The 17,541-nt window shown below is 47.7% G+C and overlaps 2 protein-coding genes across 2 annotated transcripts; both read left to right on the top strand.

Moving 5' to 3' along the window:
• Positions 1-8,361: 8,361 nt before the first annotated feature.
• LOC310908026 (inositol 1,4,5-trisphosphate receptor-interacting protein-like 1) lies at positions 8,362-10,074 on the top strand (the record flags this gene model as incomplete). Its single annotated transcript, XM_083858654.1, has 1 exon — positions 8,362-10,074. One exon carries the CDS (start codon positions 8,362-8,364, stop codon positions 10,072-10,074), a length of 1,713 nt encoding a protein of 570 aa, XP_083714780.1.
• A 2,924-nt stretch (positions 10,075-12,998) lies between these two features.
• On the top strand, positions 12,999-14,711 carry LOC310907948 (inositol 1,4,5-trisphosphate receptor-interacting protein-like 1; the record flags this gene model as incomplete). The annotated part of the gene is made up of 1 exon (XM_083858533.1): positions 12,999-14,711. The coding sequence occupies one exon, from the start codon at positions 12,999-13,001 to the stop codon at positions 14,709-14,711; it is 1,713 nt and encodes a 570-aa protein (XP_083714659.1).
• Between the last annotated feature and the right edge of the window lie 2,830 nt (positions 14,712-17,541).

The raw sequence follows: 17,541 nt of genomic DNA, 5'->3' as shown, positions 1-17,541 counted from the left end.
GTTTTGGTGCTATGTAGTAGGTTGAGCAGAAACTTTATTTTTATTAAAATGGTCTTCATAATTTTCAAATGTGTTAGCATAAGGAGTTCAACATAATGACATTTCCTCTTGTATGTTCAACAAATAGTTATTCAGAAAAAAAAAGTTCTTCAAAAAGAAAATATCATGCTCTCGCTTTAATTTCTCTCTGTAGTTCCCAAAATAAATAATCTTTACTGGGAGAAGAGAAATTATGCAAGGCCTTCTGAATGCTCTCAGGTTCCTAATATTTCCTAGCACAAGAATAGTCCTGGGTTTTTTTGCTGTTTATTCATCCTACTTTGTTTCAATTTCCACACTTAGTCTCTCAGGTAGTTAGATTTTTAGTGTGGCTGCAGAAACCTGATCAACATTCTGCTGCAAGACATGCATAAAAATCTGTCATCATTATTATCAACCCTTATAAAGTTACACAGTCTACTTTGTACATGGCTCATGAAATGCTAAAAATTCAAGAGAAATCTCCCAATGAAGTTTTAATGCTGCTTTACCTGATACAAGAATTCTAAAGAGAATCCTTACCTGTAAGGCTTTATGTTTCATCCTCTAAGTGCTTTGAAAAAAATGTTGTTCATGTATCATTAATGAAATTCTTTTTGGTGAATTATTAAGCCAATGATATTGGGCAAGTGTAGCATTTTAGTCATGTTTCTCTTGTTGAACTACATTTTGAAATATATCACTCAAAACAAATATTATAAACAATAACGTGGCATAAAGTTCTGTTATGACACAAAACCCCCTAAACTCTTCTGGGAAGATCTAATTTCTCAGGACATCTCTAAGAAGTCCTTTTATCTAAGGGTATGAATATAAGGCACATGTTAGACTTCTGCTCAGAAAATTTTACTTGGGATGAAATGGTCTGGATTGTTCAGAAACAAATTTAATTTTCAGAAATGAAAGCTGTTTCTGAACATTAGCACACTGAGGTCCGATGCAAGTTGTTCTGTGTGCTTTAAATTTTAATCATTAGGTAAGTTATTTAGTTTTCTTTTCTGCTTCTGTGGAAACAAAGTATTAATGGAATAACACTGATTTGCTTATTTCATGATTGAATAAAATGATACAAATAAGGAGAGAAAGAGCTCTCTCTGATTTAGTCTTTTATGAGATTAACTGACAACAATGAAGGAAGGAGCAGTGCCTCACAGTTAATTGCATCCATTTTACTTTCAAATTTCTTTCTTTCCCTTGCAAATCTTGCACTGACTACTTCACAAAATCTAGAATCCAGTCCATGGTGAAGAACATGGTGAGGCATCTGTCACCCTGCAGCCCATGGAAGTCCATGGGCATGCAGAGAACCACCTGTGACCCACATCAGAGCAACTGCTAGTGCCAGAAGGAGACTGTGACCCTGTAGAGAGTCTGTGCTGGAGCAGGTTTACTGGCAGGACTCGTAACCCCTCAGGGAAAATGTCCTGAAGCAGCGCATTCCTGAAGGATTGCACTGCAAGGAAGGGAATCAAGCTGGAGACATCACTGAAGAACTGCACCCCATATGTAAGACTCACATTGGAGAAGTCCCTGGAGGGATCCCACACTGGAGCAGGGGAGAGGCAGAGACAATGTGCTGTGAACTGACTGCAGCTCCCATTCCCCATCCCCATGTGCTACTGGGGACAGGAGGCAGAGAAAAAGGGATGAAGTTGATCCTGGGAAGAAGGGGAGAGTAGGGAGAAGGTAATTTATGATTTACTTTTTAATTCTCATTCTTCCTACTCTGAATTGATTGGTAATAAATTAATTTTCTCAAGCCAAGTCTGTTTTGCCCATGATGGTAATTGGTGAGTGATCACTACCTGTCCTTATTTCAACCCATGCACCTTATGTTATTTTTTCTCTCCTTGTTCAGCTGTGGAAGGGAGTCAAAAAACGGCTTTGATGGGCACCTGGCATCCAGCCAGGGTCAACCCACCACAGTATGTTGAGAGTTATGAAACCATAATATGTGGTTTCAACTAAACAATAAAGAGAAGAAAACTAAAAAGTTTCTTGGCATAGTTGCAAACTATGAAAATCTTCCTACTGTATTATATTGTTCAGTATGGACTCAGGAGTAGTCCAGTAACTCGTTGTGCTGGCAGCTCTTGGAAGGTGGAGTTTGTTTATTTTCTTTGTGAATAGAAGAAAGTCATGAAGAGTTCTGTGAAGATATTTTCTTCTGAACAAATTTTGTCCATTTTCTTATAATCCCATTGAGATGATTTACAGTGCAGTAGCTTTTGTATCTGCTCTCCAAATGGGAAAGTCAGAAATATTAGTTATTAGTAGCAAATAGTGGGAGAAGGCTTACTAGGCTTTGTCTCTATTCAGTATTCAGAAATGTTGATCGCTGAATAACTCTAGGCTAGAAATATTGTGGAGTAATTTTACTAAGTCAGCTATTTTGGAGATAAAGGAAATCAAAAAAGGTAAATGGAAATGTTTCAAATCATCAAAAATTGTTGTTATCTAATTTTTATTAAAATGGCTTTTATCTGTCTGATATCTAGTTGCATTAGAATTATTATTTTAATGAAATTTTAATGTTAGGTTTTAACATGTATGATCTTTTTTACAAAACCTCTCAAGAAATATTATTACCCTGTTTGAAGGGCTATTTCTAATATTTAAAATTGATATAAGCTATATTTGTAAATTAGTTTTGTGATATTTTAAATTGAGCATCACATACTCCATGTTAAATTTAGTTAATAGTAATGTCACACATAGTATTACTTGTCATGAAAAATAGTAATAAACGCCATTTGAGCCAGTCTGTATTTACTCTGCAGGAATTACAAATGATATACAGGGTAGTGAAAGGACATGTCATTCAGAAATATATTCTGGACAATTTTTTTGATATTTTGGTGAATATCATATGTGTGAGAGCCCAAATGGGGTTTCTATCTCATACTATGTTATAGTTGTACCATCATTTGGCTGATTCATTAATGGCACCTGAAATCAAGAAAGTAATTCTGATATTACTCTGTGCTGAACAGTCAAAAAGGAAGCAATTTGAAAAACTTCAGAACTTTTAAAAATACTGTCCATATCTTCTAAGCCTCAGTAAAATGCCTATGAGTATAACTCACAGAAAGAATAAACCTATTAGTTATTGAAAAACAATTTATTAATTTTGTTGAGATTATGAACAAATCATCTCTGTACAATGGAGTGAGGGCAAATAGGAAACTAAAAATCTTTCCAATGTTTACATTTCCAGGCATACGTGGTTGTGACACTATCAGATTTTAACTTAGTTATTACAATTACAGAAAACAGAGCCAGTGGTTAACTAATCTAAGATAAAAATCACAGAAAATTTTCTCTGCAAAAATTTGAGATAATATCTATTTTAAAGGAACAATGAAACTGCAAAATATTTATGTCAGAAAAGAGATGTACTAATTTTTCTAATATTACTTTGCTCCCTCTTTATAGCATATTTTAGACATCATTTGGAAATTTCTTAAATGTTCATGAATACTTCTGATCATTCAAAAGCATACTTTCTGGTGAATAAACTTACTGAATAAAATAAACCAGCTAAACTGAAGACTTCTTCCCATAGAGATACAAATTTTGCTCTTCTGAGTTTCAGGAGTCATGACTTTGAGTAAGAAACCTATTCTATATCATAATAAAAGTGTAATATGTACCTCTCTCCCAAGTTGTTTATATTTACAGTGCATACATAATCAACATTTTTCTGAGGTGAAATCTGCTAAACAGAATTGTTTTGATGATGACTTTATTTGAACAACAATCACTTGATGTTTCCATGGCAGCAAAGTGATGGTGAGTCTCTAAACTGTTTTTTAAAATCTCCACACCTGCAAAAATAAATTATTCATACTCAGAGATATCTCAGTGCTACCTCTAACTAGCTCTGTCAGAATTTTCACTTTTTTCCCCTCTGTTCTTAATCAGATGTGGTTTTACAAACTTTCTTGGTCTTACAAACTTTCCTGAGTTTTGACAGGCTGATAGACACTTACACAGTCAGTGCAAGTTTTACAAGGTCCTCTCAAAATACTGGTGCTTGCCTATACCATTACCATCAATTTTGTTCTAGAGATATGAGGTGGTTACATTATCAGGAGGTTGTTGAAGTCATTAGTCATCTACCATGACTTCAGTGGACTTCCAGAAAGTCACATAATGAAAAGCCTCTGTTTTTTAATATTTTTAAAATTACTTTAGGACTTTGAAATTAACTTGGGCTTCAATGTTTTAAGGTATTTTTAACAGCCATCTTTAAAAAAAAAAACAAAATGCTAGCATATAAACCGAGAAAGAGATCTAAAGCATAGCAATCATAGTAAAATCCTAAGTAAGGAACGAGGCTGTCCTCCCCAGGCTATCCAGACAATGTGTGATATGGACACTCAATGGTGTTGCCTGTAACTGCTTTGCTGGTCATGAAGGAAAACAGTCAGAAGGATGTCTTGTCATAAATGTACTGTGGAAGCAAAAACAAATAAACAGCATTAAAAGTTAGAACAATGTTTCACAATCCAATGTTAAATAAATTTGACTCCAGGTCAGGACAACTTAAAACAGGAGTGATTGCAACATAGAGGAGAATGAAGCCTGAGGTAGTTAATATGTCTTTGATGTCAAAATTGGTTTGCCATAGAGTAAGTGTTTAAATAAGATGAAACAAGAAAAATTTATCATCTTGGGCAAATGTTTGAGATCACAAAATACTAGTAGAATGAGAACAGTTTTTGAGGCTGAATCTTGGGAGTTTTAATAAATTCTTTTAATAAATAAAAGGTTCTGCCTGTTCAATTTTATTCTATTTCCCTTTTTATTTGTAGAAATTGCTGAACAGAAGTACTTACTGGTTCAGAAGACTTCACAGTTATGTAAAAAATTACCAAAATCTTTGAGTAAATTCATCTTACTCACCCATTTAGCTGCAGGACCTCTAAGTTCTTTTGAAAACACTAATGGCCCCATCCATCTCTTTCTGTGTCTGACTCCAAAACCAAAGCAGTGATCAGGATTCATCTCTACCAGTAATAAGGGATGAGGACAGACTTTTTTTATACTTTATTTCTCCTTAACTTTTCCATTTCCCTTGACTTTTACTACATTGAAGTAAAAAGGTTACAACAGAGATCAGTGCTTAGATCAGAACCTCAGCTGCAGACTTATGCTGCTCTCACAGGACAAAGCTTGATAAAACCCATGAGGTGAGCCCTCCTATGTGTGTGAGCTCCCACAGCTCCTTCTATGTCCCGCAACAAAAAGCTGGCACTTGTGGTGGGAGAGCCCTATGGTGGCTCCATGGACCTCAGGGATTCCCAATGAAAATTTCCTGAGATAACCAACATGTCAGGATAGGGACAGAGCATGGACTGGGATGTTCTGATCCTTTTTTGAAGCAGAGTCCATGTCTGTGTTTATCTTTGGCCCATTTACATCCAGACTGCACAGGCTTGTTCCAGAGCTACGCACTCATTCTCCTCCCACAAGTTCATTTCACCTCACAGAGTTTTCAGACATATTAGACTGTAATGTACTATAGACTGCACTGATGATTTCACACTTTGAAAGTCTGTTGCAGGTTAAGAAACAAACTGTTGGGTTTTGAATTTTAAGGAAAAAGTTTTTTCTTTCATCAACTGTGTGTTATTCACAGGTTGACTTATTTGTATTAGCCTTATGAAGACAGATTGAAGAAGTACACCATGAACAATAAATAAAAGTAATCTGCTGTGGTAAGCACAATGAAGCAAACAGACCAAAAAATAAAAACTGTGCCCAGCTCATCAAAGTTGCAGTGGCAGAAGTAGCAAAAAACCCCTAAATCTCTACCTTGTTCCAAGGTAGGACATTGCATGGTAGTTCCATGTCACTCTTTAAAATTGAATTTTGTCTCCATTAGCTCAACCATTCCCAGAAATACAGTTTCTCTTTGCATAAAACATTTTTAGATGAGGCTGCTTATATCGAAACATGAAAGTTTTCTAGACAATTTACAGGACACAGGGAATTCTGGGCGTGTCTGGACACCCTCTTTCAGTACCATCCATTCTCTTGCTCTGTTCCAAACAGGTTCAGAAGAGATTAATTTGCGTGGCTACTAGTTTGGGATGGAATAGAGAAATATATAGGTCCCTATCCCAGGTGCCAAAGTCTCCGTGCAGGAGTAAGATCGCCTAGTACATTAGCTAAAATAATGCCTGATCCACGGCCATTGAAAGAGAGAGCCTCACACACAGAGCTGTGCTTGTGGGGCCTCTCTAGACTCCCTATAAATATTCACCTCCTGTAGTTAGTGTAGTTCTTAATACCCCGTAGTTAGTCCCTTTACACGACTTAATAGTACCCCATAAGTTTAGTGCCGTTCTTAATACCCAGTTATTAGTTCCTTTACTCCACTTACTAGAGCCCTGTAGCTAGTGTATTTACTGTACAGATTAGGACCCTGTAGTCAGCGTGTTTAGCAATCCCAAACCTTCTTTGGAATTGTTTCAATAAACTGGACCATTCCAAAATCTGGACTGTGCAAGCTCTTCTTGAACTCGACTAGACCTAGAGTATTTGCAAATGCCACGAGCTGTGAATTTGTCACTGGCTGGGAGTAGGGGCCTCTATTAACAAGCCTTTTTGAACAGAGGCGCGCAATGCCCCTTCCCCGCGGCTTACAATTATTTCTTGCATGGGCCGCCAAAGTCTGCCAGGCACAGAAGCCCAAGTTTACTTGGCCTGGCTTCCTGGTCTTCCTCAGCTAGGGGAGGTGGACGCCTCATCCGGCTCTTTGGACAAGCGTGGCAACTCACTCTGTCAAGTACAGCATGGCCAAGACCACAACGTGGAGATGCAAACCTAAAGCTATTGTTCTTCTCAAGCGCAAACCAAACCCTTACAGCATACACACGTTTCAATGATTGAAGCAAGGCAATACGTTCTATAGTCCGGTCAGGATTAAAAAGTGTAGGATATGAGGATCCTCCAGTGCCGAGCATCAGTCTCAGCCTCTGTAGAAAGGTGAGTAGAGCCACAGTCAGCATCTGCCAAGCTGATCCCCCTCTCACGTCAGCAGAGAGTTGCTCACTGAGGCACACCCTAAAAGCAAGAAATGCATCATTAGGGAAACCCCAAACCTCCTACGTGTTGTCACAACTCCAAGGAATTGGCACCTGAAGCCTCTGAAAACATGGACTCCCGTTCCTGACACCCCTGTACATCACGTCGGGAATTGGGAATAGAGCGCAGGAGAGTGGCACAGCATCACCCTTGGCTTTCCGCTTAACAGAGGCCTTAACAAATGGGGGAAATTTCAGATAAAAGGAGGTTCCCTGAAGGCTTTTGTTGTTTGCTGTGTGAAGCGCTCAGTTCTTCAACGGGCCCTCATAGTCTTAGACTTGCCACAGCTGTGGCACCCATGTCCTGGAAGTTCTTTCTTTCCTAAAGTTCTCATGGAATGATGCATTTCTCTGAAAAGCAATGGGAAGATGTGCATCATGTTTGCAGGACAAGTGCTAAGCCTGCTGCTGATGGGGCAAAAAACCAGCACATGCCTCAATTCGGGCACTGGCAAAGCTCGCCCCATTGATTTTCTTCCCAGTCCAGAAATTGTCCCAAGAGCAGCCCCACAAGCAGGCAGGTCACCCAGCACCAAGGCAAGGCCTTCCCTCTCACAGCAGGAGGTTTCCAGTAACAAAGTATCCACGGGCCATGTGAGGCAAGTTCACACTGAACAGCCTTCTGTGTGTGGGGGGGGGGGGGGGCTTCTGCCTGTTTGGTCAGGGGAAGGCCCGGGCCTCCATTGTGACCCGTGGCTCTGCTCTTGGCACTTTGGGTCAGGCCTTTGGTTGCCCGGGGCCATTATGACAGCCAGAGCTGAGGTAGGGATGGAGGGCGGGGCTGGCCTGGCCGGGATGCACTGTGACACCTGTGACATCACGGCGCCACTGTCACAACGGGGGCAGCTAGCAACAGGAGCAGCAGGTAACGCCGGCCCAGTCCAGCCTGGGCGAGCGGCGAGCGTGCACGCACACAGGAGGCCGTGCTGAACGCCCAACGCCCAACGCTGAACGACGAGGGTCACGGCACAAAGGCCAGTGCCCGGGGAGCCGCTTCTCAGCGGGCACCCAGAGGCCGGGCCCTGGCGGGAGTGCCTTTGGCAGGGAACGGTGTGCCGCCGCTGCTGCGGCTGCTGCTGGGGCAGCGGCACGGGCCTGGCAGCCTGCCGGCCGGCTGCCTGCCCACCTCCTCCCTGCCTTCCCCTACCTGGGGCTCCCGTGCCCACTTCCCCCCATCAGTACCTCCCTCCCATCCCCACTCAGCCCCTGCTCAGCTCCTTGGGCGGCCATGTTCGCCCTTACCTTTGTCTTCCTGCTGGCGCAAGGCCTCCTCCAGTACCCGCGGCAGGCCGGCGATGGGCTGGACGAGGCCACGCGGGAGCGCATGCAGCGGCGCGCTGAGTATCTGGAGCAGCAGATGACTCAGCTGCTTCAGGAGCTGCAGCAGAAGGAGCTGGGACAGAATGGCGGGGCCTGGGGAGCCCTGCTGGCGTGGCAGTTCTGGGCGCTGACCGGCATCCTGGTCCTTCTCTTGGCGCTGTGGTTTGGAGTGGGGAAAATTCGACGCCATCCAGACAACAGTGGCCAGAAGGAGAGGTCCAGCAGCCGGCCGGTGCGGGAAGAGGAAGGACGGCACGTCGTTGCAAAGGAAGAACTAGAAAGCAACCGTGCCAGCGTGGAAGAAGGAGACGGCACGGATGGAGATGAAGAGGGCAGCTGGGATGACACAGAGGCAGAAGGCGATGCCGAAGAAGCAGCAGCAGAAGGCGAGGAGCAGGCAGAGGACGAAGCAGAGGGCGATGAGCAGGGGGAGGAAGCCAGCGCTGCCGCAGAGGAAGAAGAGCAAGACGGTGCAAGCGAAGACGAGGAGGAGCACCACGTCAACAGGGACCTGGAAAGCCTCTTAGAGGAGCGCCTACGGTTGCCTGGTGTGGACCTGGACCAAGGCTGCTCGGCGGTAATGGAGCTGATGGACAAACTGACACACGTCTTCAGACAAGGCTTGTCCAACAGCTTCTACCCAGTGCCACAAGAAGCCATCGGGGTGGGCAGTGCCTTTGAAGGCTGGAGTCCCCATGCACAAGACCTCGTGTACCGTGTGCTTGTGCCCCTGAGTCCCCCTCCAGGACACGCCTTCCACCTCGACACTGCCGGCATGCTGCGCAGCAACTTCTGTGTCCGTGTGGAGCTGCTGTGCACCTGCACAAGGGAGCAGCTGGGGGAGGACATGCTGTGTTTCCTCCACCATCCCGAGGAGGAGCTGAGGAGGAGACAGGACCCCAGCCTCCTGCACACCCTCTGCACTGGCGCCAATCTAGACGTGGAGAAGACTGTCCACTGGTTCCGTCGATCCGTCCGAGTAGCCTGGCTGCTGTTGCCTGAATCCCACCACTGGCGTTTAACGCCCCAGCCCTCCAGCCGCTCCTGCAGATTCCAGCTGAGCAAAGGCAACGAAAGCTTTGTGGTTGAGATGGTCTTGGGAGTGCGGCAGGGAGACTCGGATGTCTTTGTGGGCAGCCAGCCCGCAGAAGGACGCCTCCCGAGCACAGCGTGGCTGGAGACGTACGCCGTGGCAGAGGCAAAATTCTTCAGGCACATTTCCAGGCAGGCCCCCCAGGACAGCTGGCACTGCAAGTGCCTGCAGCTGCTGGCGCGCTTCCAGACGGGCAGAGGCTTTTCCAGCTACGCCTTGAAGACGGTGGTGATGCACCTGCTCAACACCGTACCCCCGACGCAGTGGCGCAGGGGGGATTTCCGGCAGCGCCTGCTGGACATCCTCAGGTACCTCCACTGCTCGCTGGAGACCAAACAACTCCACCACTTCGTCCTCGGCAACGCCAGCTTGCCTCTGGAGATCAGCTTGCCCTCCGCCGTCCGCGATGCCGAAGCACCCAACCTCTTCCAGCACCTGGAGAGCCGCCCGGACGTCCACGCCGAGGCCGTGCAGGAGTACGTTCAGCTGCTCCATTGGATCAAGCAGCTGCTTCTGCACGGCCATTGAAAGAGAGAGAGCCTCACGCACACAGCTGTGCTTGTGGGGCCTCTCTAGACTCCCTGTAAATATTCCCCTCCTGTAGTTAGTGTAGTTCTTAATACCCCGTAGTTAGTCCCTTTACTCAACTTCCTAGTACCCCATAAGTTTAGTGCAGTTATTAAGACCCCCTAGTTAGTCCCTTTCCTTGACTTACTAGTAGCCCGTAACTTTAGTGCAGTTATTAATACCCCATAGTCAGTTCATTTCCTTGACTCCCTAGTGCCCCTCAACTTTAGTACAGTTCTTAATACCCGGTTGTTAGTTCCTTTACTTGACTTCCTAGCGCCCCTTAACTTTAGTGCAGTTCTTAATACCCGGTTGTTAGTTCCTTTACTGGATTTACTGGTGCCCCGTAGCTAGAGTATTTACGGTACAGATTAGGACCCTGTTGTCAGCGTGTTTAGCAATCCCAAACCTTCTTTGTTGTGGGGAACCAAGCCTCTGAGGGTGCTGCAGAGGGGCTTGGCCAGTCCCCGTTACTCTAGCTACATACCTCCTGGTACGTTAACAGTCTTATTTGTGATTGGATGTTGCCTTGTACCCCAGTTCTGTCCCCTGATTGGCCCGTTTTGAATCCCTTCCCTGACTGGTTGATTTCAGATCTTTCCCTGATTGGTGCAAGTTTCAATCCCCTAATTTGTTTATTAACCAACCCTCTGATGGGTTCTTTTTCTCAACCGTTAATCACATTGGCTGTTAATGAAACCCCGCCCCTTTTTGTGAGGGTATAAAACCCCGCTGACTGAGAACGTCGAGGTCTTAGAGTCGTCAGCGGGGATGAAATAAAGAAGATTCTCGGAGATCATCTTTGGCTCCCAAGTGATCTTTCCGCGTCACCTGAGAGCGCCTCCCCCAGGGAGAGCCACTTCGGCTTAAAAGCCCGGTGCGAGCTGACGGGCTTTCCTTCACAAAAGAGCTGAAATCACTGCACCGGGGTGCCTGCGCCACCTGAACTGAGGCTGCCTCTTTAGAGGCGACTCGCTAGGGAAGGTCGCTGCCCCCAGAAGAGCTAGCCGGGCCTCGGCGGGTGGTGACACTTTGTAATGGTTTCAATAAACTGGACCATTCCAAAATCTGGACTGTGCAAGCTCTTCTTGAACTGGACTAGACCTAGAATATTTGCAAATGCCACGAGCTGTGAATTTGTCACTGGCTGGGAGTAGGGGCCTCTATTAACAAGCCTTTTTGAACAGAGGCGCGCAATGCCCCTTCCCCGCGGCTTACAATTATTCTTTGCACGGGCCGCCAAAGTCTGCCAGGCACAGAAGCCCAAGTTTACTTGGCCTGGCTTCCTGGTCTTCCTCAGTTAGGGGAGGTGGACGCCTCATCCGGCTCTTTGGACAAGCGTGGCAACTCACTCTGTCAAGTACAGCATGGCCAAGACCACAACGTGGAGATGCAAACCTAAAGCTATTGTTCTTCTCAAGCGCAAACCAAACCCTTACAGCATACACACGTTTCAATGATTGAAGCAAGGCAATACGTTCTATAGTCCGGTCAGGATTAAAAAGTGTAGGATATGAGGATCCTCCAGTGCCGAGCATCAGTCTCAGCCTCTGTAGAAAGGTGAGTAGAGCCACAGTCAGCATCTGCCAAGCTGATCCCCCTCTCACGTCAGCAGAGAGTTGCTCACTGAGGCACACCCTAAAAGCAAGAAATGCATCATTAGGGAAACCCCAAACCTCCTACGTGTTGTCACAACTCCAAGGAATTGGCACCTGAAGCCTCTGAAAACATGGACTCCCGTTCCTGACACCCCTGTACATCACGTCGGGAATTGGGAATAGAGCGCAGGAGAGTGGCACAGCATCACCCTTGGCTTTCCGCTTAACAGAGGCCTTAACAAATGGGGGAAATTTCAGATAAAAGGAGGTTCCCTGAAGGCTTTTGTTGTTTGCTGTGTGAAGCGCTCAGTTCTTCAATGGGCCCTCATAGTCTTAGACTTGCCACAGCTGTGGCACCCATGTCCTGGAAGTTCTTTCTTTCCTAAAGTTCTCATGGAATGATGCATTTCTCTGAAAAGCAATGGGAAGATGTGCATCATGTTTGCAGGACAAGTGCTAAGCCTGCTGCTGATGGGGCAAAAAAACAGCACATGTCTCAATTCGGGCACTGGCAAAGCTCGCCCCATTGATTTTCTTCCCAGTCCAGAAATTGTCCCAAGAGCAGCCCCACAAGCAGGCAGGTCACCCAGCGCCAAGGCAAGGCCTTCCCTCTCACAGCAGGAGGTTTCCAGTAACAAAGTATCCACGGGCCATGTGAGGCAAGTTCACACTGAACAGCCTTCTGTGTGTGTGTGGGGGGGGAGCTTCTGCCTGTTTGGTCAGGGGAAGGCCCGGGCCTCCATTGTGACCCGTGGCTCTGCTCTTGGCACTTTGTGTCAGGCCTTTGATTGCCCGGGGCCATTATGACAGCCAGAGCTGAGGTAGGGATGGAGGGCGGGGCTGGCCTGGCCGGGATGCACTGTGACACCTGTGACATCACGGCGCCACTGTCACAACGGGGGCAGCTAGCAACAGGAGCAGCAGGTAACGCCGGCCCAGTCCAGCCTGGGCGAGCGGCGAGCGTGCACGCCCGCAGGAGGCCGTGCTGAACGCCCAACGCCCAACGCTGAACGACGAGGGTCACGGCAGAAAGGCCAGTGCCCGGGGAGCCGCTTCTCAGCGGGCACCCAGAGGCCGGGCCCTGGCGGGAGTGCCTTTGGCAGGGAACGGTGTGCCGCCGCTGCTGCGGCTGCTGCTGGGGCAGCGGCACGGGCCTGGCAGCCTGCCGGCCGGCTGCCTGCCCGCCTCCTCCCTGCCTTCCCCTACCTGGGGCTCCCGTGCCCACTTCCCCCCATCAGTACCTCCCTCCCATCCCCACTCAGCCCCTGCTCAGCTCCTTGGGCGGCCATGTTCGCCCTTACCTTTGTCTTCCTGCTGGCGCAAGGCCTCCTCCAGTACCCGCGGCAGGCCGGCGATGGGCTGGACGAGGCCACGCGGGAGCGCATGCAGCGGCGGGCTGAGTATCTGGAGCAGCAGATGACTCAGCTGCTTCAGGAGCTGCAGCAGAAGGAGCTGGGACAGAACGGCGGGGCCTGGGGAGCCCTGCTGGCGTGGCAGTTCTGGGCGCTGACCGGCATCCTGGTCCTTCTCTTGGCGCTGTGGTTTGGAGTGGGGAAAATTCGACGCCATCCAGACAACAGTGGCCAGAAGGAGAGGTCCAGCAGCCGGCCGGTGCGGGAAGAGGAAGGACGGCACGTCGTTGCAAAGGAAGAACTAGAAAGCAACCGTGCCAACGTGGAAGAAGGAGACGGCACGGATGGAGAAGAAGAGGGCAGCTGGGATGACACAGAGGCAGAAGGCGATGCCCAAGAAGCAGCAGCAGAAGGCGAGGAGCAGGCAGAGGACGAAGCAGAGGGCGATGAGCAGGGGGAGGAAGCCAGCGCTGCCGCAGAGGAAGAAGAGCAAGACGGTGCAAGCGAAGACGAGGAGGAGCACCACGTCAACAGGGACCTGGAAAGCCTCTTAGAGGAGCGCCTACGGTTGCCTGGTGTGGACCTGGACCAAGGCTGCTCGGCGGTAATGGAGCTGATGGACAAACTGACACACGTCTTCAGACAAGGCTTGTCCAACAGCTTCTACCCAGTGCCACAAGAAGCCATCGGGGTGGGCAGTGCCTTTGAAGGCTGGAGTCCCCATGCACAAGACCTCGTGTACCGTGTGCTTGTGCCCCTGAGTCCCCCTCCAGGACACGCCTTCCACCTCGACACTGCCGGCATGCTGCGCAGCAACTTCTGTGTCCGTGTGGAGCTGCTGTGCACCTGCACAAGGGAGCAGCTGGGGGAGGACATGCTGTGTTTCCTCCACCATCCCGAGGAGGAGCTGAGGAGGAGACAGGACCCCAGCCTCCTGCACACCCTCTGCACTGGCGCCAATCTAGACGTGGAGAAGACTGTCCACTGGTTCCGTCGATCCGTCCGAGTAGCCTGGCTGCTGTTGCCTGAATCCCACCACTGGCGTTTAATGCCCCAGCCCTCCAGCCGCTCCTGCAGATTCCAGCTGAGCAAAGGCAACGAAAGCTTTGTGGTTGAGATGGTCTTGGGAGTGCGGCAGGGAGACTCGGATGTCTTTGTGGGCAGCCAGCCCGCAGAAGGACGCCTCCCGAGCACAGCGTGGCTGGAGACGTACGCCGTGGCAGAGGCAAAATTCTTCAGGCACATTTCCAGGCAGGCCCCCCAGGACAGCTGGCACTGCAAGTGCCTGCAGCTGCTGGCGCGCTTCCAGACGGGCAGAGGCTTTTCCAGCTACGCCTTGAAGACGGTGGTGATGCACCTGCTCAACACCGTACCCCCGACGCAGTGGCGCAGGGGGGATTTCCGGCAGCGCCTGCTGGACATCCTCAGGTACCTCCACTGCTCGCTGGAGACCAAACAACTCCACCACTTCGTCCTCGGTAACGCCAGCTTGCCTCTGGAGATCAGCTTGCCCTCCGCCGTCCGCGATGCCGAAGCACCCAACCTCTTCCAGCACCTGGAGAGCCGCCCGGACGTCCACGCCGAGGCCGTGCAGGAGTACGTTCAGCTGCTCCATTGGATCAAGCAGCTGCTTCTGCACGGCCATTGAAAGAGAGAGAGCCTCACGCACACAGCTGTGCTTGTGGGGCCTCTCTAGACTCCCTGTAAATATTCCCCTCCTGTAGTTAGTGTAGTTCTTAATACCCCGTAGTTAGTCCCTTTACTCAACTTCCTAGTACCCCATAAGTTTAGTGCAGTTATTAAGACCCCCTAGTTAGTCCCTTTCCTTGACTTACTAGTAGCCCGTAACTTTAGTGCAGTTATTAATACCCCATAGTCAGTTCATTTCCTTGACTCCCTAGTGCCCCTCAACTTTAGTACAGTTCTTAATACCCGGTTGTTAGTTCCTTTACTTGACTTCCTAGCGCCCCTTAACTTTAGTGCAGTTCTTAATACCCGGTTGTTAGTTCCTTTACTGGATTTACTGGTGCCCCGTAGCTAGAGTATTTACGGTACAGATTAGGACCCTGTTGTCAGCGTGTTTAGCAATCCCAAACCTTCTTTGTTGTGGGGAACCAAGCCTCTGAGGGTGCTGCAGAGGGGCTTGGCCAGTCCCCGTTACTCTAGCTACATACCTCCTGGTACGTTAACAGTCTTATTTATGATTGGATGTTGCCTTGTACCCCAGTTCTGTCCCCTGATTGGCCCGTTTTGAATCCCTTCCCTGACTGGTTGATTTCAGATCTTTCCCTGATTGGTGCAAGTTTCAATCCCCTAATTTGTTTATTAACCAACCCTCTGATGGGTTCTTTTTCTCAACCGTTAATCACATTGGCTGTTAATGAAACCCCGCCCCTTTTTGTGAGGGTATAAAACCCTGCTGACTGAGAACGTCGAGGTCTTAGAGTCGTCAGCGGGGATGAAATAAAGAAGATTCTCAGAGATCATCTTTGGCTCCCAAGTGATCTTTCCGCGTCACCTGAGAGCGCCTCCCCCAGGGAGAGCCACTTCGGCTTAAAAGCCCGGTGCGAGCTGATGGGCTTTTCTTCACAAAAGAGCTGAAATCACTGCACCGGGGTGCCTGCGCCACCTGAACTGAGGCTGCCTCTTTAGAGGCGACTCGCTAGGGAAGGTCGCTGCCCCCAGAAGAGCTAGCCGGGCCTCGGCGGGTGGTGACACTTTGTAATGGTTTCAATAAACTGGACCATTCCAGAATCTGGACTGTGCAAGCTCTTCTTGAACTGGACTAGACCTAGAATATTTGCAAATGCCATGAGCTGTGAATTTGTCACTGGCTGGGAGTAGGGGCCTCTATTAACAAGCCTTTTTGAACAGAGGCGCGCAATGCCCCTTCCCCGCGGCTTACAATTATTCCTTGCACGGGCCGCCAAAGTCTGCCAGGCACAGAAGCCCAAGTTTACTTGGCCTGGCTTCCTGGTCTTCCTCAGCTAGGGGAGGTGGACGCCTCATCCGGCTCTTTGGACAAGTGTGGCAACTCACTCTGTCAAGTACAGCATGGCCAAGACCACAACGTGGAGATGCAAACCTAAAGCTATTGTTCTTCTCAAGCGCAAACCAAACCCTTACAGCATACACACGTTTCAATGATTGAAGCAAGGCAATACGTTCTATAGTCCGGTCAGGATTAAAAAGTGTAGGATATGAGGATCCTCCAGTGCCGAGCATCAGTCTCAGCCTCTGTAGAAAGGTGAGTAGAGCCACAGTCAGCATCTGCCAAGCTGATCCCCCTCTCACGTCAGCAAAGAGTTGCTCACTGACGCACACCCTAAAAGCAAGAAATTAATCACTCCAAGGCTTACCCCTAATCCATGCCAGACTTTTTCTCTCGAGGATTGTACCTTGCTGCATAATGTCTCAGGTTATCTTCCTGCCCTCTCCGGCCAATGGATTTCATTTTTAGTGAGGATTATGTGGAAGTGAGGTTGGCTGAAATAACTGCCTCATCCCACTTTAGGGTAGGAGCAGACCTCAAGCAGTGGCTCAGAGAAAATCAACCTCCTCTCTGCTCTTGGCACTCCTGGGACTCCTCTCATACCCAGAATCTGATATCCAATGAAAACGATATTTGCGATGTCAAGTTTAGTGACAAAATTTCGTTAGTCACATGAGCAATTTAGTGACATGATCAGGCTGCTAATGATGTTACTAACTCATCCTCACTACTGCTTGTTAGTCATACTTTTTTTTTTTTTTTTTGCTAACTTGATGGTCACGTTTCAAAAAGCAAGTGAATATTAGCCATCAGTGGGAGTGCACTGAGTGCTGTCGGGCCAGGTCTTCTGACTTGCAGGAAAATTGCTAAGGCCTTTCCTATGACGACATCCAGTGACTTATTATCTCTGATAGTTTATAGGAATATATGTGGGCCATAAATTCCCTGGACTTTTTCCTTTGGTGATGTCCTTTTTTGTGTCGTCTCCCTCAAAGAGCAGTCCTAAATTAGGGAGGAGTTCATGAAGGACAGATGAATGCAACTTTGGAGCTTGAGTCAACGTCTGAAGAGATCATCAGAGTCCTCATAATGAACTCAAAATAATTACACTGTTTGCTGACATGCTGCTGTTTTCCTCTTATAGTTTTTTTTTTCCTAGAGAGTGTTTTATAGGAATGTAAGGGCACTGATAAAAGTACATGGAAGAGCAAGGACATTGGACATTTGTGACAAACATCCAGGCTGACACCCCATTATTAACATTTGCCTTTTATCCCTTGCTTAATGCTGTCAGAAGCCATGAGAAAGCGATGGAGGGACTTCAACCCTGACTGGGCTTATTTGTGCTTCGACCTTCAAGTGTGTTTTCATTAGGCAGAAATTGAATATTTTCTAATGAGTTAATGTGGAAAGTACTTTAAAATAAAAATAGCAGCTGAAATTTTACTATTAAATGTTATCAAGATATAAGTCATGAATATGAAAG

The sequence above is a fragment of the Zosterops lateralis genome (genome assembly GCF_965231275.1).
Source record: "Zosterops lateralis genome assembly, chromosome: 1".
Lineage (NCBI taxonomy): Eukaryota > Metazoa > Chordata > Aves > Passeriformes > Zosteropidae > Zosterops > Zosterops lateralis.
Note: the sequence above shows the minus strand (reverse complement) of the source record. Positions and strands in the feature narration are given on the sequence as shown.